Raw genomic sequence first — 23,610 nt, 5'->3', positions numbered from 1 at the left:
AAGTTGGAAGTTTACATACATGTAGGTTGGAGTCATTAAAACTAGTTTTTCAACCACTCCACACATTTCTTGTTAACAAATTATAGTTTTGGCATGTCGGTTAGGACATCTACTTTGTGCATGACACAAGTCATTTTTCCAACAATTGTTTACAGACAGATTATTTCACTTATAATTCACAAGTCCAGTGGGTCAGAAGTTTACATACACTAAGTTGACTGTGCCTTTAAACAGCTTGGAAAATTCCAGAAAATTATCTCATGGCTTGAAAAGCTTCTGATAGGCTAATTGACAGTACTTGACTCAATTGGAGGCGTACCTGTGGATGTATTTCAAGGCCTACCTTCAAATTCAGTGCCTATTTGCTTGACATCATGGGAAAATCAAAAGAAATCAGCCAAGACCTCAGAAAAATAATTGTAGACCCTCACAAGTCTGGTTCATCCTTGGGAGCAATTTCCAAACGCCTGAAGGTACCACGCTCATCTGTACAAACAAAAGTATGCAAGTATAAACACCATGGGACCACACAGCCGTCATACCGCTCAGGAAGGAGACGCGTTCTGTCTCCTAGAGATTAACGTAATTTGGGCGAAAGGTGCAAATCAATCCCAGAACAACAGCAAAGTACCTTGTGAAGATGCTGGAGGAAACAGGTACAAAAGTATCTATATCCACAGTAAAACGAGTCCTATATCAACATAACCTGAAAGGCTAACAAGTTAAACAATTTAAAGTCAATGCTACCAAATACTAATTGAGTGTATGTAAACTTCTGACCCACTGGAAATGTGATGAAAGAAATAAAAGCTGAAATAAATCATTATCTCTACTATTTTTCTGACATTTCACATTCTTAAAATAGTGGTGGTGATCCTAACTGACCCAAGACAGGGAATTTGTACTAGGATTAAATGTCAGGAATTGTGAAAACTGAGTTTAAATGTAGTCGGCTAAGGTGTATGTAAACTTCTGACTTCAACTGTAGCTCTGATCTTTAGACCGAAGAAGGTATTTGAAAACCAACTGAAGTAAAGATGATCTAAAAGTCAAAGGAATGATTCTAGTCAGGGAAGCATGTTACTTTAGTCTACCATAGATAGGTTCTGAAAACGAGATGGAAACAAACCTTTTGGTTCTTCGTCTTCTGTGGGTGCAGGCTCCTTGGGAGGGTCGGGCATGCTGCAGTCAGTCCCCGCCCAGGTGGTGTCACAGGTGCACGTCGCCTCGTTGTTACACACCTGGCCAGGTAGGACAAACGGAGGAAGAGAGGCGGCAGGGAGGAATTCATTAATCTATGCTCCATGACAAATGAATACGTCATCCTTGTTAAACTCGTCCCCAGGCTCAATTACTACTGCATGCTGGGGATTTTACACGATTGGTGAAATTGTAGTGAATAATTCACTTGCTGACACTGTGTCATTGGAGACACCATTGTGGGCCCTTATGGCTAATAACAAAGCCTTCAAGGTTGTAGTTCTGCGCTCGGGTCATATGGGTACACCTAAAGCAGGGATCATCAACTAGATTCAGCTTCATATGGGTACACCTAGAGCAGGGATCAACTAGACTCAGCTTCATATGGGTACACCTAGAGCAGGGATCAACTAGATTCAGCTTCATATGGGTACACCTAGAGCAGAGATCATCAACTAGACTCAGCTTCATATGGGTACACCTAGAGCAGGGATCATCAACTAGACTCAGCTTCATATGGGTACACCTAGAGCAGGGATCATCAACTAGATTCAGCTTCATATGGGTACACCTAGAGCAGGGATCATCAACTAGACTCAGCTTCATATGGGTACACCTAGAGCAGGGATCATCAACTAGATTCAGCTTCATATGGGTACACCTAGAGCAGGGATCATCAACTAGATTCAGCTTCATATGGGTACACCTAGAGCAGGGATCATCAACTAGACTCAGCTTCATATGGGTACACCTAGAGCAGGGATCATCAACTAGATTCAGCTTCATATGGGTACACCTAGAGCAGGGATCATCAACTAGATTCAGCTTCATATGGGTACACCTAGAGCAGGGATCATCAACTAGACTCAGCTTCATATGGGTACACCTAGAGCAGGGATCAACTAGATTCAGCTTCATATGGGTACACCTAGAGCAGAGATCATCAACTAGACTCAGCTTCATATGGGTACACCTAGAGCAGGGATCATCAACTAGACTCAGCTTCATATGGGTACACCTAGAGCAGGGATCATCAACTAGATTCAGCTTCATATGGGTACACCTAGAGCAGGGATCATCAACTAGACTCAGCTTCATATGGGTACACCTAGAGCAGGGATCATCAACTAGATTCAGCTTCATATGGGTACACCTAGAGCAGGGATCATCAACTAGATTCAGCTTCATATGGGTACACCTAGAGCAGGGATCATCAACTAGACTCAGCTTCATATGGGTACACCTAGAGCAGGGATCATCAACTAGACTCAGCTTCATATGGGTACACCTAGAGCAGGGATCATCAACTAGACTCAGCTTCATATGGGTACACCTAGAGCAGGGATCATCAACTAGATTCAGCTTCATATGGGTACACCTAGAGCAGGGATCATCAACTAGATTCAGCTGCCTCATCATTTGTGGACTGCAAATTGACCACAAGAAGCCCAAACAGATATGTTTGACTAAAACATAATCATTTTAAACCTTACATTTGTATCCAATCATGTTGTGTCTCTCTATTATGTGCAGGAAAAACTTGGGAACAGATTTCTTAAATAATTTTTTTTTTTACAGTCTTTAATGTCCAACACTGAAACCCCCCCCAGAAAACTTAAACCAACCACAGGCCAAATTCGTCCCGCAGGCCACCAGTTGGGGAACCCTGACCTACAGGGTGAACCAGCTCCCCTGGACTCACCCCGTGGGATGAGCACACCTGGCCGTTGGGCCCGCTGGGGCAGGTGCTCATGTTGAGGGACTGGATGGGCAGACACTTGTGGTCAAGGCACATCATGGACGGCCCGCAGGGCGCTCCGTCCTCCACGTAGCCTAAGTCAGTCTCATCGTCCAAAAGAACATGGCCACCACTGGAGAGAGAGAGAGAGAAACAGAGAGAGCGAGAGACCAAGAGAGAGAGAGAGAGAGAGAACATAGAGAGAGGGAGAGAAAGATCATAGAGAGAGAGAGAGAGAGAGACCATAGAGAGAGAGAGAGAGAGAGAGAGGAACAGAGAGAGAGAGACCATAGAGAGAGAGAGAGAGAGAGAGAGAAACAGAGAGAGCGAGAGACCAAAAGAGAGAGAGAGAGAGAGAGAACATAGAGAGAGGGAGAGAAAGATCATAGAGAGAGAGAGAGAGAGAGACCATAGAGAGAGAGAGATCATAGAGAGAGAGAGAGACCATAGAGAGAGAGAGATCATAGAGAGAGAGACCATAGAGAGAGAGAGACCATAGAGAGGGAGAGAGACCATAGAGAGAGAGAGACCATAGAGAGAGAGAGACCATAGAGAGAGAGAGACCATAGAGAGAGAGAGGCGAGTTAGTATCCGTATGTTGTCTCTGTGCGTTGACAGGTGAGGAGGTTGTATCCACCTGCAGTTCACCGGCCTGCCCTGATGGTTGAAGGAGGTACGAGTGATGTCTCCCTTCATCATGCCGATGCGGGGGTTGTGTCCGATGTTACTGCACAGCAGGAACCCACAGAACACATCACTGCAGAGGGAGAATCAGAGACGTTGCAACACTGTATATATACGTAATATGACATTTGTAATGTCTTTATTGTTTTGAAACTTCTGTATGTGTAATGTTCACTGTTAATTTTTATTGTTTATTTCACTTTTGTATATTATCTACCTCACTTGCTTTGGCAATGTTAACACATGTTTCCCATGCCAATAAAGCCCCTTGAATTGAATTGACTAAAGGAACATTGACAATTTGTGAATCCTACATTGATGTAGAACAGACACAGCAGTACTTGACTATTTGTTCTGGTATAGTGCATGACTACAGTGTACACCAGTGTATATTTGGGATCAGCTGTAAACTCACTGCTTGCTGCACTGGAGCCACTTATCTCCATCCTTTCCACAGTTACCCTTCTCGGTTCCTTCTGTGTTTAGCTTCTCGTAGCAGAACTTCTCAGACCCTCCCGCCTCTGCACAAAGAGAGGAGAAAGGGAGGAGGATGACCACACCTCACTACAAGCTAATATCACTAAAGTACAAGTGTCAGATTCTCTGCATTTTATATGACTTAACTTGACCACTGTACTGGCATTGAGTAAGTTAAGCAAGGGGGGTTCTGAACTCACTTGGGCCCCAGAGATATTTGCACTGGTTTCCTCTGGTCTTGCACTCTCCGCTGTAGCAGCGTCCCTAAAGAGACAAAATCATATAAAATGTATTTACATAGCACCTTTTTACATCAGCAGATGTCAAAAAGTGCTTCTACAGAAACCCAGTCTAAAACCCCAAACAGCAAGCAATGCATGTGTAGAATCACGGAGTATCCTCATTCATTCCCTATATGTTCAAGCAAGTTCATAATGACAATCATTTTCATCTGAATAGTATGTCCTTGTGGCTTAGTGATCATGCAGCCCACCTGGTCGACTTGACATTGGTAGCCATCTTGTTTGTGGAGGTTGGGAGGGCACTACAATGAACAACATAAAAAATATGTCCTTTTAAGACAGCTGAACGTTTCATCCTGTTTCAGAAATGAATGGTTAGAGCCCAACTCACCTGGCCAGAGTCTCCTGAGCATGTCTCTGAGATGTCACAGTCATTCACCGCATAGCGACAACTGTAACCACGTGGGTAAAACTAACATAGAAAGAGAGAACAAGACCGGGGTTTCCTGTACCAATCTTATCAGGTCTCTTAAGCAACAATAACAACAACAAAAACATACTGGTGATTAAACAGCCATATTGGTTCTTAGTGAGCATCCTGACACAATGATTAAACAGCCATAATGGTTCTTAGTGAGCATCCTGACACAGTGATTAAACAGCCATAATGGTTCTTAGTGAGCATCCTGACACAGTGATTAAACAGCCATATCGGTACTTAGTGAGCATCCTGACACAGTATTTAAACAGCCATATCGGTTCTTAATGAGCATCCTGACACAGTGATTAAACAGCCATAATGGTTCTTAATGAGCATCCTGACACAGTGATTAAACAGCCATATCGGTTCTTAATGAGCATCCTGACACAGTGATTAAACAGCCATAATGGTTCTTAGTGAGCATCCTGACACAGTGATTAAACAGCCATATCGGTTCTTAATGAGCATCCTGACACAGTATTTAAACAGCCATATTGGTTCTTAGTGAGCATCCTGACACAGTGATTAAACAGCCATATTGGTTCTAGTGAGCATCCTGACACAGTTATTAAACAGCCATATTGGTTCTTAGTGAGCATCCTGACACAGTGATTAAACAGCCATAATGGTTCTTAGTGAGCATCCTGACACAGTGATTAAACAGCCATAATGGTTCTTAATGAGCATCCTGACACAGTGATTAAACAGTCATATCGGTACTTAGTGAGCATCCTGACACAGTGATTAAACAGCCATATCGGTTCTTAATGAGCATCCTGACACAGTATTTAAACAGCCATATTGGTTCTTAGTGAGCATCCTGACACAGTGATTAAACAGCCATATTGGTTCTAGTGAGCATCCTGACACAGTTATTAAACAGCCATATTGGTTCTTAGTGAGCATCCTGACACAGTTATTAAACAGTCATATTGGTTCTTAGTGAGCATCCTGACACAGTGATTAAACAGCCATATCAGTTCTTAGTGAGCAACCTGACACAGTGATTAAACAGCCATATCAGTTCTTAGTGAGCAACCTGACACAGTGATTAAACAGCCATAATGGTTCTTAATGAGCATCCTGACACAGTGATTAAACAGCCATATTGGTTCTTAGTGAGCAACCTGACACAGTGATTAAACAGCCATATCGGTTCTTAATGAGCAACCTGACACAGTGATTAAACAGCCATATTGGTTCTAGTGAGCATCCTGACACAGTGATTAAACAGCCATATCGGTTCTTAGTGAGCATCCTGACACAGTGATTAAACAGCCATATTGGTTCTAGTGAGCATCCTGACACAGTGATTAAACAGCCATATTGGTTCTTAGTGAGCATCCTGACACAGTGATTAAACAGCCATAATGGTTCTTAGTGAGCAACCTGACACAGTGATTAAACAGCCATACCGGTTCTTAGTGAGCATCCTGACACAGTGATTAAACAGCCATATTGGTTCTTAGTGAGCAACCTGACACAGTGATTAAACAGCCATAATGGTTCTTAGTGAGCATCCTGACACAGTGATTAAACAGCCATAATGGTTCTTAATGAGCATCCTGACACAGTGATTAAACAGCCATATCGGTTCTTAGTGAGCATCCTGACACAGTGATTAAACAGCCATATCGGTTCTTAATGAGCATCCTGACACAGTATTTAAACAGCCATATTGGTTCTTAGTGAGCATCCTGACACAGTGATTAAACAGCCATATTGGTTCTAGTGAGCATCCTGACACAGTTATTAAACAGCCATATCGGTTCTTAGTGAGCATCCTGACACAGTGATTAAACAGCCATATCGGTTCTTAATGAGCATCCTGACACAGTATTTAAACAGCCATATTGGTTCTAGTGAGCATCCTGACACAGTTATTAAACAACCATATTGGTTCTTAGTGAGCATCCTGACACAGTGATTAAACAGCCATATCAGTTCTTAGTGAGCAACCTGACACAGTGATTAAACAGCCATATCAGTTCTTAGTGAGCAACCTGACACAGTGATTAAACAGCCATATTGGTTCTTAGTGAGCAACCTGACACAGTGATTAAACAGCCATAATGGTTCTTAGTGAGCATCCTGACACAGTGATTAAACAGCCATAATGGTTCTTAATGAGCATCCTGACACAGTGATTAAACAGCCATATCGGTTCTTAGTGAGCATCCTGACACAGTGATTAAACAGCCATATCGGTTCTTAATGAGCATCCTGACACAGTGATTTAAACAGCCATATTGGTTCTTAGTGAGCATCCTGACACAGTGATTAAACAGCCATATTGGTTCTAGTGAGCATCCTGACACAGTTATTAAACAGCCATATTGGTTCTTAGTGAGCATCCTGACACAGTTATTAAACAGCCATATCGGTTCTTAGTGAGCATCCTGACACAGTGATTAAACAGCCATATCAGTTCTTAGTGAGCAACCTGACACAGTGATTAAACAGCCATATCAGTTCTTAGTGAGCAACCTGACACAGTGATTTAATGGTTCTTAATGAGCATCCTGACACAGTGATTAAACAGCCATAATGGTTCTTAGTGAGCATCCTGACACAGTGATTAAACAGCCATAATGGTTCTTAGTGAGCATCCTGACACAGTGATTAAACAGCCATATCGGTTCTTAATGAGCATCCTGACACAGTGATTTAAACAGCCATATTGGTTCTTAGTGAGCATCCTGACACAGTGATTAAACAGCCATATTGGTTCTTAGTGAGCATCCTGACACAGTGATTAAACAGCCATATTGGTTCTTAGTGAGCATCCTGACACAGTGATTAAACAGCCATATCGGTTCTTAATGAGCATCCTGACACAGTGATTAAACAGCCATAATGGTTCTTAGTGAGCATCCTGACACAGTGATTAAACAGCCATATCGGTACTTAGTGAGCATCCTGGCACAGTGATTAAACAGCCATATCGGTTCTTAATGAGCATCCTGACACAGTATTTAAACAGCCATATTGGTTCTTAGTGAGCATCCTGACACAGTTTGTTAAACAGCCATATCGGTTCTTAGTGAGCATCCTGACACAGTTATTAAACAGCCATATTGGTTCTTAGTGAGCATCCTGACACAGTTATTAAACAGTCATATTGGTTCTTAGTGAGCATCCTGACACAGTGATTAAACAGCCATATCAGTTCTTAGTGAGCACCTGACACAGTGATTAAACAGCCATATCAGTTCTTAGTGAGCAACCTGACACAGTGATTAAACAGCCATAATGGTTCTTAGTGAGCATCCTGACACAGTGATTAAACAGCCATATCGGTTCTGAGCAACCTGACACAGTGATTAAACAGCCATATCAGTTCTTAGTGAGCAACCTGACAGTGATTAAACAGCCATAATGGTTCTTAGTGAGCATCCTGACACAGTGATTAAACAGCCATATTGGTTCTTAGTGAGCATCCTGACACAGTTTGTTAAACAGCCATATCGGTTCTTAGTGAGCATCCTGACACAGTTATTAAACAGCCATATTGGTTCTTAGTGAGCATCCTGACACAGTTATTAAACAGCCATATTGGTTCTTAATGAGCATCCTGACACAGTGATTAAACAGCCATAATGGTTCTTAATGAGCATCCTGACACAGTGATTAAACAGCCATAATGGTTCTTAGTGAGCATCCTGACACAGTGATTAAACAGCCATATCGGTTCTTAGTGAGCATCCTGACACAGTGATTAAACAGCCATAATGGTTCTTAATGAGCATCCTGACACAGTGATTAAACAGCCATATCGGTACTTAGTGAGCATCCTGACACAGTGATTAAACAGCCATATCGGTTCTTAATGAGCATCCTGACACAGTGATTTAAACAGCCATATTGGTTCTTAGTGAGCATCCTGACACAGTGATTAAACAGCCATATTGGTTCTAGTGAGCATCCTGACACAGTTATTAAACAGCCATATCGGTACTTAGTGAGCATCCTGACACAGTGATTAAACAGCGGTTCATGAGCATCCTGACACAGTATTTAAACAGCCATATTGGTTCTAGTGAGCATCCTGACACAGTTATTAAACAACCATATTGGTTCTTAGTGAGCATCCTGACACAGTGATTAAACAGCCATATCAGTTCTTAGTGAGCAACCTGACACAGTGATTAAACAGCCATACCGGTTCTTAGTGAGCATCCTGACACAGTGATTAAACAGCCATATTGGTTCTTAGTGAGCAACCTGACACAGTGATTAAACAGCCATAATGGTTCTTAGTGAGCATCCTGACACAGTGATTAAACAGCCATATTGGTTCTTAATGAGCATCCTGACACAGTGATTAAACAGCCATATTGGTTCTTAGTGAGCATCCTGACACAGTGATTAAACAGCCATATCGGTTCTTAGTGAGCATCCTGACACAGTGATTAAACAGCCATATTGGTTCTTAGTGAGCATCCTGACACAGTGATTAAACAGCCATATTGGTTCTTAGTGAGCATCCTGACACAGTTATTAAACAGCCATATTGGTTCTTAGTGAGCATCCTGACACAGTTATTAAACAGCCATATCGGTTCTTAGTGAGCATCCTGACACAGTGATTAAACAGCCATATTGGTTCTTAGTGAGCATCCTGACACAGTGATTAAACAGCCATAATGGTTCTTAGTGAGCATCCTGACACAGTGATTAAACAGCCATAATGGTTCTTAGTGAGCATCCTGACACAGTGATTAAACAGCCATATCGGTTCTTAATGAGCATCCTGACACAGTGATTAAACAGCCATATCGGTTCTTAGTGAGCATCCTGACACAGTGATTAAACAGCCATATCAGTTCTTAGTGAGCAACCTGACACAGTGATTAAACAGCCATATTGGTTCTTAGTGAGCATCCTGACACAGTGATTAAACAGCCATATCGGTTCTTAATGAGCATCCTGACACAGTGATTAAACAGCCATATTGGTTCTTAGTGAGCATCCTGACACAGTGATTAAACAGCCATATTGGTTCTTAGTGAGCATCCTGACACAGTGATTAAACAGCCATATGGGTTCTTAATGAGCATCCTGACACAGTGATTAAACAGCCATAATGGTTCTTAGTGAGTATCCTGACACAGTGATTAAACAGCCATAATGGTTCTTAATGAGCATCCTGACACAGTGATTAAACAGCCATAATGGTTCTTAATGAGCATCCTGACACAGTGATTAAACAGCCATAATGGTTCTTAGTGAGCATCCTGACACAGTGATTAAACAGCCATAATGGTTCTTAATGAGCATCCTGACACAGTGATTAAACAGCCATAATGGTTCTTAATGAGCATCCTGACACAGTGATTAAACAGCCATAATGGTTCTTAGTGAGCATCCTGACACAGTGATTAAACAGCCATATCGGTTCTTAGTGAGCATCCTGACACAGTGATTAAACAGCCATAATGGTTCTTAATGAGCATCCTGACACAGTGATTAAACAGCCATATCGGTTCTTAGTGAGCAACCTGACACAGTGATTAAACAGCCATAATGGTTCTTAATGAGCATCCTGACACAGTGATTAAACAGCCATAATGGTTCTTAATGAGCATCCTGACACAGTGATTAAACAGCCATATCGGTTCTTAGTGAGCATCCTGACACAGTGATTAAACAGCCATATTGGTTCTTAGTGAGCATCCTGACACAGTGATTAAACAGCCATATTGGTTCTTAGTGAGCATCCTGACACAGTGATTAAACAGCCATATCGGTTCTTAGTGAGCATCCTGACACAGTGATTAAACAGCCATATTGGTTCTAGTGAGCATCCTGACACAGTGATTAAACAGCCATATCGGTTCTTAATGAGCATCCTGACACAGTGATTAAACAGCCATATGGTTCTTAGTGAGCATCCTGACACAGTGATTAAACAGCCATAATGGTTCTTAATGAGCATCCTGACACAGTGATTAAACAGCCATATTGGTTCTTAGTGAGCAACCTGACACAGTGATTAAACAGCCATATTGGTTCTTAGTGAGCATCCTGACACAGTGATTAAACAGCCATATCGGTTCTTAGTGAGCATCCTGACACAGTGATTAAACAGCCATATCGGTTCTTAGTGAGCATCCTGACACAGTGATTAAACAGCCATATCGGTTCTTAGTGAGCAACCTGACACAGTGATTAAACAGCCATATTGGTTCTTAGTGAGCATCCTGACACAGTGATTAAACAGCCATATTGGTTCTTAGTGAGCATCCTGACACAGTGATTAAACAGCCATATTGGTTCTTAGTGAGCATCCTGACACAGTGATTAAACAGCCATATTGGTTCTTAGTGAGCATCCTGACACAGTGATTAAACAGCCATATTGGTTCTTAGTGAGCATCCTGACACAGTTATTGATATCGGTTCTTAATGAGCATCCTGACACAGTGATTAAACAGCCATATCGGTACTTAGTGAGCATCCTGACACAGTGATTAAACAGCCATAATGGTTCTTAATGAGCATCCTGACACAGTGATTAAACAGCCATATTGGTTCTTAGTGAGCAACCTGACACAGTGATTAAACAGCCATATTGGTTCTTAGTGAGCATCCTGACACAGTGATTAAACAGCCATATCGGTTCTTAGTGAGCATCCTGACACAGTGATTAAACAGCCATATCGGTTCTTAGTGAGCATCCTGACACAGTGATTAAACAGCCATATCGGTTCTTAGTGAGCAACCTGACACAGTGATTAAACAGCCATATCGGTTCTTAGTGAGCAACCTGACACAGTGATTAAACAGCCATATCGGTTCTTAGTGAGCATCCTGACACAGTGATTAAACAGCCATATCGGTTCTTAGTGAGCAACCTGACACAGTGATTAAACAGCCATATCGGTTCTTAGTGAGCAACCTGACACAGTGATTAAACAGCCATATCGGTTCTTAGTGAGCATCCTGACACAGTGATTAAACAGCCATATCGGTTCTTAGTGAGCATCCTGACACAGTGATTAAACAGCCATATCGGTACTTAGTGAGCATCCTGACACAGTGATTAAATAGCCATAATGGTTCTAGTGAGCATCCTGACACAGTGATTAAACAGCCATATCGGTTCTTAGTGAGCAACCTGACACAGTGATTAAACAGCCATATCGGTTCTTAGTGAGCATCCTGACACAGTGATTAAACAGCCATATCGGTTCTTAGTGAGCATCCTGACACAGTGATTAAACAGCCATATCGGTTCTTAGTGAGCATCCTGACACAGTGATTAAACAGCCATATTGGTTCTTAGTGAGCAACCTGACACAGTGATTAAACAGCCATATCGGTTCTTAGTGAGCATCCTGACACAGTGATTAAACAGCCATATCGGTTCTTAGTGAGCAACCTGACACAGTGATTAAACAGCCATATCGGTTCTTAATGAGCAACCTGACACAGTGATTAAACAGCCATAATGGTTCTTAGTGAGCATCCTGACACAGTGATTAAACAGCCATATCGGTTCTTAGTGAGCATCCTGACACAGTGATTAAACAGCCATATCGGTACTTAGTGAGCATCCTGACACAGTGATTAAATAGCCATAATGGTTCTAGTGAGCATCCTGACACAGTGATTAAACAGCCATATCGGTTCTTAGTGAGCAACCTGACACAGTGATTAAACAGCCATATCGGTTCTTAGTGAGCATCCTGACACAGTGATTAAACAGCCATACCGGTTCTTAGTGAGCATCCTGACACAGTGATTAAACAGCCATATTGGTTCTTAGTGAGCATCCTGACACAGTGATTAAACAGCCATATCGGTTCTTAGTGAGCATCCTGACACAGTGATTAAACAGCCATATTGGTTCTTAGTGAGCATCCTGACACAGTGATTAAACAGCCATATTGGTTCTTAATGAGCATCCTGACACAGTGATTAAACAGCCATATGTTCTTAGTGAGCATCCTGACACAGTGATTAAACAGCCATATCAGTTCTTAGTGAGCATCCTGACACAGTTATTAAACAGCCATATCAGTTCTTAGTGAGCATCCTGACACAGTTATTAAACAGCCATAACGGTTCTTAATGAGCATCCTGACACAGTGATTAAACAGCCATATTGGTTCTTAGTGAGCAACCTGACACAGTGATTAAACAGCCATATCGGTTCTTAGTGAGCATCCTGACACAGTGATTAAACAGCCATATCGGTTCTTAATGAGCAACCTGACACAGTGATTAAACAGCTCTTACCAGACAAGTGTTGTTGCAGCAAGGTCCGTCAGCGCAATGTGCACCATTAGCTAGGGAACACTTCTTACAGCAGTCCTTGTAGCACTCCTACAACATAGACGGCAGCACCAGTCTGACACTGTATTTGAACCATATTAATGCGATGTAAATAAACTAGTATTTAATAGTAACTTACTGTTCTATCTCCGCAGTCACACTCCTCTCCCACCTCAATGTATCCATTCCCACACTCTGTAGATTCAAACAGCTGCCCAAACAAACAGAATCAGAGGGTTATAACGGTATCTGAATGACTGATTATATACAGTATCGCTCTTTTGATGTTCAGCTGTATGGCGACTGCAACGTAAACTACTCACCTTGTTCGGCCTGTTATAGAGACATGATCCACCACCCTTCAGCAGGAACTCCTTGTAGTCTGAGATGCTGCACTTGGAGAACTTCCGGGGATGCTGGACCCTGAGGGGGAAAGGAATAGATCCACCACCTTTATCATCCAACTGTTCATTGACCATGTCCTAGCGTGAGAGTGAAAGGTGTGGCAGATGTTATTCACGTCAGGTGACTCTGGACCAGTGTGCAACACAAGCCACTGTCAACAACACAAGCATGAAGTCAAGGCAACTTTCACATGCTACCGCAGGTCATGCACAGCCTCTGGTGGCTGCAGATACAGCTCTATACATCCTGTCATTGGCCTACTATCATAGAGAGAGGTTGGGGTGCTAGGTGGATAGCAGCTCATAGAGACAGTGGCGCTAGGTGGTTAACAGCTCATAGAGAGGGGGGCTAGGTGGTTAGCAGCTCATAGAGAGAGGGGGGCTAGGTGGTTAGCAGCACATAGAGAGAGGCTGGGGCGCTAGGTGGTTAGCAGCACATAGAGAGGGGGTAGGTGGTTAGCAGCTCATAGAGAGGGGAGGCTAGGTGGATAGCAGCACATAGAGAGAGGCTGGGGCGCTTGGTGGTTAGCAGCACATAGAGAGGCAGGGGCGCTAGGTGGTTAGCAGCTCATAGAGAGAGGGGGGCTAGGTGGTTAGCAGCTCATAGAGAGGGGGGCTAGGTGGTTAGCAGCACATAGAGAGAGGCTGGGGTGCTAGGTGGTTAGCAGCTCATAGAGAGGGGTGGCTAGGTGGTTAGCAGCTCATAGAGAGAGGCTGGGGAGCTAGGTGGTTAGCAGCTCATAGAGAGGGGGCTAGGTGGTTAGCAGCACATAGAGAGAGGCAGGGGTGCTTGGTGGTTAGCAGCTCATAGAGAGGGGGGGGCTAGGTGGTCAAATCAAATCAAATCAAATTTTATTTGTCACATACACATGGTTAGCAGATGTTAATGCGAGTGTAGCGAAATGCTTGTGCTTCTAGTTCCGACAATGCAGTAATAACGAACTAACATCTAACTAACAATTCCAAAAAACTACTGTCTTATACACAGTGTAAGGGGATAAAGAATATGTACATAAGGATATATGAATGAGTGATGGTACAGAGCAGCATAGGCAAGATACAGTAGATGATATCGAGTACAGTATATACATATGAGATGAGTATGTAAACCAAGTGGCATAGTTAAAGTGGCTAGTGATACATGTATTACATAAGGATGCAGTCGATGATATAGAGTACAGTATATACGTATGCATATGAGATGAATAATGTAGGGTAAGTAACATTATATAAGGTAGCATTGTTTAAAGTGGCTAGTGATATATTTACATCATTTCCCATCAATTCCCATTATTAAAGTGGCTGGAGTTGAGTCAGTGTCATTGACAGTGTGTTGGCAGCAGCCACTCAATGTTAGTGGTGGCTGTTTAACAGTCTGATGGCCTTGAGATAGAAGCTGTTTTTCAGTCTCTCGGTCCCAGCTTTGATGCACCTGTACTGACCTCGCCTTCTGGATGACAGCGGGGTGAACAGGCAGTGGCTCGGGTGGTTGATGTCCTTGATGATCTTTATGGCCTTCCTGTAGCATCGGGTGGTGTAGGTGTCCTGGAGGGCAGGTAGTTTGCCCCCGGTGATGCGTTGTGCAGACCTCACTACCCTCTGGAGAGCCTTACGGTTGAGGGCGGTGCACTTGCCATACCAGGCGGTGATACAGCCCGCCAGGATGCTCTCGATTGTGCATCTGTAGAAGTTTGTGAGTGCTTTTGGTGACAAGCCGAATTTCTTCAGCCTCCTGAGGTTGAAGAGGCGCTGCTGCGCCTTCCTCACGATGCTGTCTGTGTGAGTGGACCAATTCAGTTTGTCTGTGATGTGTATGCCGAGGAACTTAAAACTTGCTACCCTCTCCACTACTGTTCCATCGATGTGGATGGGGGGGTGTTCCCTCTGCTGTTTCCTGAAGTCCACAGTCATCTCCTTAGTTTTGTTGACGTTGAGTGTGAGGTTATTTTCCTGACACCACACTCCGAGGGCCATCACCTCCTCCCTGTAGGCCGTCTCGTCGTTGTTGGTAATCAAGCCTACCACTGTTGTGTCGTCCGCAAACTTGATGATTGAGTTGGAGGCGTGCGTGGCCACGCAGTCGTGGGTGAACAGGGAGTACAGGAGAGGGCTCAGAACGCACCCTTGTGGGGCCCCAGTGTTGAGGATCAGCGGGGAGGAGATGTTGTTGCCTACCCTCACCACCTGGGGGCGGCCCGTCAGGAAGTCCAGTACCCAGTTGCACAGGGCGGGGTCGAGACCCAGGGTCTCGAGCTTGATGACGAGCTTGGAGGGTACTATGGTGTTGAATGCCGAGCTGTAGTCGATGAACAGCATTCTCACATAGGTATTCCTCTTGTCCAGATGGGTTAGGGCAGTGTGCAGTGTGGTTGAGATTGCATCGTCTGTGGACCTATTTGGGCGGTAAGCAAATTGGAGTGGGTCTAGGGTGTCAGGTAGGGTGGAGGTGATATGGTCCTTGACTAGTCTCTCAAAGCACTTCATGATGACGGATGTGAGTGCTACGGGGCGGTAGTCGTTTAGCTCAGTTACCTTAGCTTTCTTGGGAACAGGAACAATGGTGGCCCTCTTGAAGCATGTGGGAACAGCAGACTGGTATAGGGATTGATTGAATATGTCCGTAAACACACCGGCCAGCTGGTCTGCGCATGCTCTGAGGGCGCGGCTGGGGATGCCGTCTGGGCCTGCAGCCTTGCGAGGGTTAACACGTTTAAATGTCTTACTCACCTCGGCTGCAGTGAAGGAGAGACCGCATGTTTTCGTTGCAGGCCGTGTCAGTGGCACTGTATTGACCTCAAAGCGGGCAAAAAAGTTATTTAGTCTGCCTGGGAGCAAGACATCCTGGTCCGTGACTGGGCTGGGTTTCTTCCTGTAGTCCGTGATTGACTGTAGACCCTGCCACATGCCTCTTGTGTCTGAGCCGTTGAATTGAGATTCTACTTTGTCTCTGTACTGGCGCTTAGCTTGTTTGATAGCCTTGCGGAGGGAATAGCTGCACTGTTTGTATTCAGTCATGTTACCAGACACCTTGCCCTGATTAAAAGCAGTTGTTCGCGCTTTCAGTTTCACACGAATGCTGCCATCAATCCACGGTTTCTGGTTAGGGAATGTTTTAATCGTTGCTATGGGAACGACATCTCCAACGCACATTCTAATGAACTCGCACACCGAATCAGCGTATTCGTCAATGTTGTTGTCTGACGCAATATGAAACATCTCCCAGTCCACGTGATGGAAGCAGTCTTGGAGTGTGGAGTCAGCTTGGTCGGACCAGCGTTGGACAGACCTCAGCGTGGGAGCCTCTTGTTTTAGTTTCTGTCTGTAGGCAGGGATCAACAAAATGGAGTCGTGGTCAGCTTTTCCGAAAGGGGGCGGGGCAGGGCCTTATATGCGTCGCGGAAGTTAGAGTAACAATGATCCAGGGTCTTTCCACCCCTGGTTGCGCAATCGATATGCTGATAAAATTTAGGGAGTCTTGTTTTCAGATTAGCCTTGTTAAAATCCCCAGCTACAATGAATGCAGCTTCCGGATAAATCGTTTCCAGTTTGCAGAGAGTTAAATAAAGTTCGTTCAGAGCCATCGATGTGTCTGCTTGGGGGAATATATACGGCTGTGATTATAATCGAAGAGAATTCTCTTGGTAGATAATGCGGTCTACATTTGATTGTGAGGAATTCTAAATCAGGTGAACAGAAGGATTTGAGTTCCTGTATGTTTCTTTCATCACACCATGTCACGTTGGCCATAAGGCATACGCCCCCGCCCCTCTTCTTACCAGAAAGATGTTTGTTTCTGTCGGCGCGATGCGTGGAGAAACCCGCTGGCTGCACCGCTTCGGATAGCGTCTCTCCAGTGAGCCATGTTTCCGTGAAGCAGAGAACGTTACAGTCTGGTGGCAGTGGTGGGATGGCGTACCGCAAATCAGTGAAGTCCAACAAGAGAGGTAAAGGAATGCGTACAGGATTGCGTTCTCAGCAACAGCATCAACTGTCAGAAAAGGTACCTGAAGTTGAACCGGGGTGGAATACCATGGAATCGTCTGGTGAAGAAGAGGTCAAGTATGAGAAACTAGGAGCCCGACCGCGGGGCCAAAGACAACCAGAACTGGGTGAGCTGCTGACTGAAGGAGCAGTTGGGGGACCAGAACCACACCCAACCATGGTAACCCTTTTTCAGCAACTTTTCACCTGCCTTGAGAGGAGGGACGAAGACCTCAAGCAGGAGTTACGTGGCCTACGCCAATCTATCCTCACAGCTCCCCACCAGGCGGAACTCGTCAGTGAGAGCCCAAGATTGGGTCTTCCAACACCAGGACGACAAAGGCTCGATGCAGCAGGGACTTCAACTCCACAGCAGGCACCCCAAGCAGTAATGAGGCCAGCACCAGGAGACCAGTCCAGCAGTGTTAACGTCCATCTTCCAGCATTCCTGAGGAAGGAGCCAAAGATGCCCTCATACCAGCAGGGGAGGACATTGAAAACTACCTGCTGAGGTTTGAGCGCATGGCTAAGACGTGGCAGTGGCCTGAGGTAGAGTGGGCCTGCAGGCTTGTCCCATTGCTCACGGGCAAGGCCTTAGAGGCTTACACAGCAATGGATGAGGGGCTGGCCAATGTCTACAAGGGCTTGAAGGAAGCGCTGCTGGTGAAGTTTGACATCTCACCGGAAACCTACCGTCAACGCTTCAGAGTTGCATCAACGCCATCAGGTGAGTCGCCGACAGAGACGTACCACCGCCTCAAGGGTCTCTACCGACGATGGGTTCGACCGGGGGAGAAGACACAGGACAAAATCGGGGAGGTCATCATCCTCGAGCAACTTCTACAAGTTCTACCACACGACATTCGAACCTGGGTCCGAGAGCACGAGCCCAAGGACGGGCTTATGGCGGCCAAGCTTGCACTGCAGTATCTTAATGCACGTAAAGGGGGCCCACCACAACCTGCAGCACCCGCTCCAAGGAGTCTCAGAGACACAAGGGACATCAGAAACACCAGAGATGGTGGAGGTAACTCTGGGGGTTATGTGTCTGGGAGGGAGGTAAGGGATCATGCAGTTCGTTCTGATGGGAGGGGTCTGACCTGTTTTTACTGCCGGCAGCAGGGGCACAATGCTTCAATGTGTCCGCTACGTAAATCCAAGCTCTCAGGTTACTGTTATGTACCCAGAGAGGGGGATGGTGTTCAGAATAGACAGACTCGGGAAGGGTCATGCTTGGTACCTGTAAAAGTGAATGGTAAAAGTCTTACTGCAATGATTGACACCGGCAGTTCCCTGTCATTGATCAGAAAAGGTCATGTACCTGTTAATGACATTGATTATGGTCATCAGACACTGATCCAATGTGTCCATGGTGACCAGTCACAGCAGCCCACAGCTGAGCTCACAGTTGAGATTCAGGGTCAGAAATACCTCCTCAAAGTTGGGGTAATGGAGAAGCTACCTTTTGAGATGATTTTGGGGAGGGATGTGCCTGTACTCTCTGATCTGTTGGGAAGTGTGGGGGGTCAGCTATATGAGCAGTCAGTTTGCCAGTCTGATGTTCAGATGGCATGTTCAGTTGTCACTGGTTTACAACCTCTGCCTGCCCAGGCCAAAGCTGGTTTACAACCTCTGCCTGACTTGACCTTGAAATGTTTGTTTGACAAGGCCTTAGCTGGGGACAGTCAATCTTTATGTGGGGGATTTACACAGTAGACAACCACATACTCTACCTTGGGTCAGAGGCAGATAGCAGGAAGTTGGTGGTGCCATCTACCTGTAGACCACTTGTTCTCAACCTTGCACATACAGTTCCATGGGCAGGCCATCTAGGGCAACATAAGACCTATCTTAGGCTAGGCTCCCGTTTCTTTTGGCCCTCCATGTATACTGATGTACAAAAATACTGCAAATCATGCCCCACGTGCCAGAAAACCAGTGCTGTCCGTAGGTCTGAACGGGCTCCTCTATGTTCACTGCCAGTTATCTCTACCCCATTCAAGAGAATTGCAATGGACATTGTTGGACCCTTGGAGAAGAGTAGTGCAGGTTACAAGTATATATTGGTGATCTGTGACTATGCCACCCGGTTCCCAGAAGCCTTCCCACTCCGTTCCATAACCACTCCAAAGATAATCAATGCTCTTGTTCAGCTCTTCTCTCGTGTAGGAATCCCAGATTAAATCCTGACGGACCAAGGGACAAACTTCACCTCGCGACTGATGGTTCAACTCCACCGACAGCTGGGCATTAAAGGCTTGAGGACTACTCCCTACCATCCCCAAACGGATGGGCTCGTAGAGAGATTCAATCAAATGCTCAAGAACATGCTGAGGAAGTTTGTGGCTGACACTGGTAAATACTGGGATAAGTGGTTACCCTTTCTGCTTTTTGCTTACAGGGAGGTGCCTCAGGCATCGACAGGTTTCTCGCCATTCGAACTCCTCTATGGATGGCCAGTGCAAGGACCACTGGACCTGCTGAAGAAGTGCTGGGAAGGTTCCCCAGTAGCTACCTCAGGACAGGGGATTTTTTGGATTGAGCTGTGGATGGGGCAGCATTGTTGTTAAGCTGTCCCATAAGGTAGACGTTGATGGCAGTACTGTTATTTTCTGTTCCGGAATCACTTGTAAATAAACACCTTTGCACAGAAGAACTTTTGCGGTTCCGCCATCTTTTTATTTTTATAGAGGTTAGGTTATCCAGTTTAGCCATCTGGCCTACTCTACGTGACATATACGTGACATACACCATACAGTTGACGCTGATCTTATATTCAGTAGTTCTTCTCGACTGTATGTAATGAAACCTAAGATGACCTGGGGGTACTAGTGTAAGAAATAACACGTAAAAAAACAAAAAACTGCATAGTTTCCTAGGAACGCGAAGCGAGGCGGCCATCTCTGTCGGCGCCGGAAGTACATAGAGAGGCGGGGGTGCTAGGTGGTTAGCAGCTCATAGAGAGAGGCAGGGGTGCTAGGTGGTTAGCAGCTCATAGAGAGGGGGGGCTAGGTGGTTAGGTGGTTAGCAGTTCATAGCGAGGGGGCTAGGTGGTTAGCAGCACATAGAGAGGGGGAGCTAGGTGGTTAGGTGGTTAGCAGTTCATAGAGAGAGGCAGGGGTGCTAGGTGGTTAGCAGCTCATAGAGAGGGTGGGCTAGGTGGTTAGCAGCTCATAGAGAGGGGGAGCTAGGTGGTTAGCAGCACATAGAGAGAGGGGGCTAGGTGGTTAGCAGCACATAGAGAGAGGCAGGGGAGCTAGGTGGTTAGCAGCTCATAGAGAGAGGGGGCTAGGTGGTTAGCAGCACATAGAGAGAGGCAGGGGAGCTAGGTGGTTAGCAGCTCATAGAGAGAAGGAGCTAGGTGGTTAGCAGCTCATTATTACACATTTCCCTCAACAGAAATCCACGGAAATAATCTATTCTCTCTCCTAATAGGAGCTCTAATAATAACATCTGTTTCATAGTGTTATATTATCTTCCTCTCTCCTTTTCACTTTCTCTCTCACCCCACCTCTCTCTCTCTCTCTCTCCCCATCTCTCTCTCTCCCCACCTCTCTCTCTCTCTCTCTCTCTCCCCCTCTCTCTCTCTCTCTCTCTCTCTCTCTCTCCCTCTTTCTCTCTCCCTATCCCTCTCTCTCTCTCCCTCTCTCTATATACACTACCGTTCAAAAGTTTGGGGTCACTTAGAAATGTCCTTGTTTTTGAAAGAAAAGCATTTTTTTGTCCATTAAAATAACATCAAATTGATTAGAAAAACATTGAAGACATTGGTAATGTTGTAAATGACTATTGTAGCTGGAAATGGCTGATTTTTTATGGAATACAGAGGCCCATTATCAGCAACCATCACTCCTGTGTTCCGATGGCACGTGGTGTTAGCTAATCCAAGTGTATCATTTTAAAAGGCTAATTGATCATTAGAAAACCCTTTTGCAATTATGTTAGCACAGCTGAAAACTGTTGTTCTGATTAAAGAAGCAATAAAACTTGCCTTCTTTGGACTAGTTGAGTATCTGGAGCATCAGCATTTGTGGGTTCGATTACAGGCTCAAAATGGCCAGAAACAAATAACTTTCTTCTGAAACTCGTCAGTCCATTCTTGTTCTGAGAAATGAAGGCTATTCCATGCGTGAACTTGCCAAGAAACTGAAGATCTCGTACAACGCTGTGTACTACTCCCTTCACAGAACAGCGCAAACTGTCTCTAACCAGAATAGAAAGAGGAGTGGTCAGGCCCTGGTGCACAACTGAGCAAGAGGACAAGTACATTGGATTGTCTAGTTTGAGATATGTCTTTTTCTTTGCAACTCTGCCTAAAAGACCAGCATCCCGGAGTCGCCTCTTCACTGTTGACGTTGAGACTGCTGTTTTCTTTCAAAAACAAGGAAATGTCTAAGTGACCCCAAACTTTTGACAGGTAGTGTATATATATAAATATTTATATCTGTCTGTGTGTATGTGTGTGTGAGTGGGGCACATGTGACAGGGAGAGCGAGACATAGACAGAAACAGAGAGTGAGAATAACAGTAGTTCAGCAGCCCATTACCCAGTGTCCTCCATGATGCAGCCCACCCAGGAGTCAGAGCAGCCGCATTCCTCTGTGAGAGAGAACAACACACAGCATGTCCATCAAAGAAACATATGTGCCTAAAATTATTCCACATTTTAAACATAGATTGTAAAATTAGATATTTAAATTTTAAAAAAGGAATGCTTTGTAAATCTGTGAGACATATATGAATGTGCAGTGATGAATGTGAGCTGGTCTGTGTACTTCTCTTTGCGGCTGGATCCCACTGGATGCCGAGGTTCTGTGCCAAGCTCTGGGAGAGTGACGAAGCCATAGTCCATGTGGTGCCATACTACAGGTACAAAACATTAGCAGTTACTAGTCTGTTCTGCCATAATAAAAAAAGTATGATCCTGGACATTAGTCTCACCTCGTTGACCCCTACTCCACGGCTCACAGAGCACATCCCCCCGAAGTACGCTACACTGCTTCGGCGATAGTGGAAGGTCACATTGCTGTGCATCGAAGAGACACAGAGTAACTATCAGACAGACACACAGGCAGTCAGACAGACAGGCAGTCAGATACACAGACAGACAGGTGGACAGGCAGACAGACATATGCTGGACATGTGAGTGGTATTTCAGCCACCCTTGGAGGAAAAATGAAAGTGGATGGAAAAAGGTTGCTTTGTTGTTAAAGCAAAAGCATTAGGGCCTAGTCCTTTAACATGATCTATTGATCTGGGAAGCCATAAAGAGGCTCTGTGTGCAAGAGATACATACTACAGCATCAGTATGGGGTGGCCCTGAGGAACAGGGAGGAGAGAACACTTACGAGAAGAGGTGCACAGCGTCAGTGTGCTGCTTGATGCTCTGCGCCCGGTACTTAGAGAAATCTTTCAGCATGTCCAGAGGCTTCACACTGATGGGAATCGGGTCCTTGTCCGACCAGATCTCCACGGCAACCAGAACCACCCGTGTGTGCAGGTGCTCCTTAAAGATCTGTCATCGGAGCGTGTTGGGGTAGTGGGAGAACACACAGAGAGAGAGAGAGAGATGGAGAGATCACAGCACAGGAAGAGGAGAAGAATACTGGGTGTGAATGATCATCTGTACTGTCTGAGGACAGGACAGGATAGGACTGGACAGGGGAAACAGCACACTGAGAGCAGGGAGAGACATGGGACAAGACAGGACAGGACAGGGGAAACAGCACACTGAGAACAGGGAGAGACATGGGACAAGACAGGACAGGACAGGGGAAACAGCACACTGAGAACAGGGAGAGACATGGGACAAGACAGGACAGGGGATACAGCACACTGGGAGCAAGGAGAGACACAAGACTGTTATTCCACATCCCAGCTACACAGAGCAACAACAAGCACAGTGATACAGTGTATAATCTGAACATAACAGATACATGTATGGGGCCGACTGAGGGTACAGGAGACTGAGGGTACAAGAGACTCAGATTACAAGAGACTCAGATTACAAGAGACTCAGATTACAGGAGTCTGAGGGTACAGGAGACTCAGATTACAAGAGACTCAGATTACAGGAGACTGAGGGTACAAGAGACTCAGATTACAAGAGACTCAGATACAAGAGA

General features: G+C 45.0%; 1 protein-coding gene across 5 annotated transcripts in view; it reads right to left on the bottom strand.

Annotated features, from left to right (window-relative positions):
• Window positions 1-23,610, bottom strand: part of LOC112224888 (disintegrin and metalloproteinase domain-containing protein 23-like) — a 60,420-nt gene that overhangs the window by 5,715 nt on the left and 31,095 nt on the right. For all 5 annotated transcript variants that reach the window (XR_006080075.1, XR_006080073.1, XR_006080074.1 and 2 more), the window contains 14 exons: window positions 22,834-23,000; window positions 22,427-22,511; window positions 22,261-22,348; window positions 22,033-22,084; window positions 13,424-13,523; window positions 13,240-13,311; window positions 13,065-13,151; window positions 4,733-4,813; window positions 4,593-4,643; window positions 4,300-4,363; window positions 4,038-4,143; window positions 3,576-3,695; window positions 2,903-3,071; window positions 1,130-1,241 (listed from right to left, as the gene is read on the bottom strand). Coding sequence is in view for 2 of the 5 variants with exons in the window: in XM_042306935.1 (XP_042162869.1) it covers window positions 1,130-1,241; window positions 2,903-3,071; window positions 3,576-3,695; window positions 4,038-4,143; window positions 4,300-4,363; window positions 4,593-4,643; window positions 4,733-4,813; window positions 13,065-13,151; window positions 13,240-13,311; window positions 13,424-13,523; window positions 22,033-22,084; window positions 22,261-22,348; window positions 22,427-22,511; window positions 22,834-23,000 (1,354 nt within the window). In the remaining 3 variants the exon portion in view is untranslated. The remainder of the gene's footprint in view (window positions 1-1,129; window positions 1,242-2,902; window positions 3,072-3,575; window positions 3,696-4,037; window positions 4,144-4,299; window positions 4,364-4,592; window positions 4,644-4,732; window positions 4,814-13,064; window positions 13,152-13,239; window positions 13,312-13,423; window positions 13,524-22,032; window positions 22,085-22,260; window positions 22,349-22,426; window positions 22,512-22,833; window positions 23,001-23,610) is intronic.

Source organism: Oncorhynchus tshawytscha, linkage group LG26 (genome assembly GCF_018296145.1).
Source record: "Oncorhynchus tshawytscha isolate Ot180627B linkage group LG26, Otsh_v2.0, whole genome shotgun sequence".
In the NCBI taxonomy this organism is placed as follows: Eukaryota; Metazoa; Chordata; class Actinopteri; order Salmoniformes; family Salmonidae; genus Oncorhynchus; species Oncorhynchus tshawytscha.
This window is presented reverse-complemented; position numbering and strand designations above follow the sequence as displayed.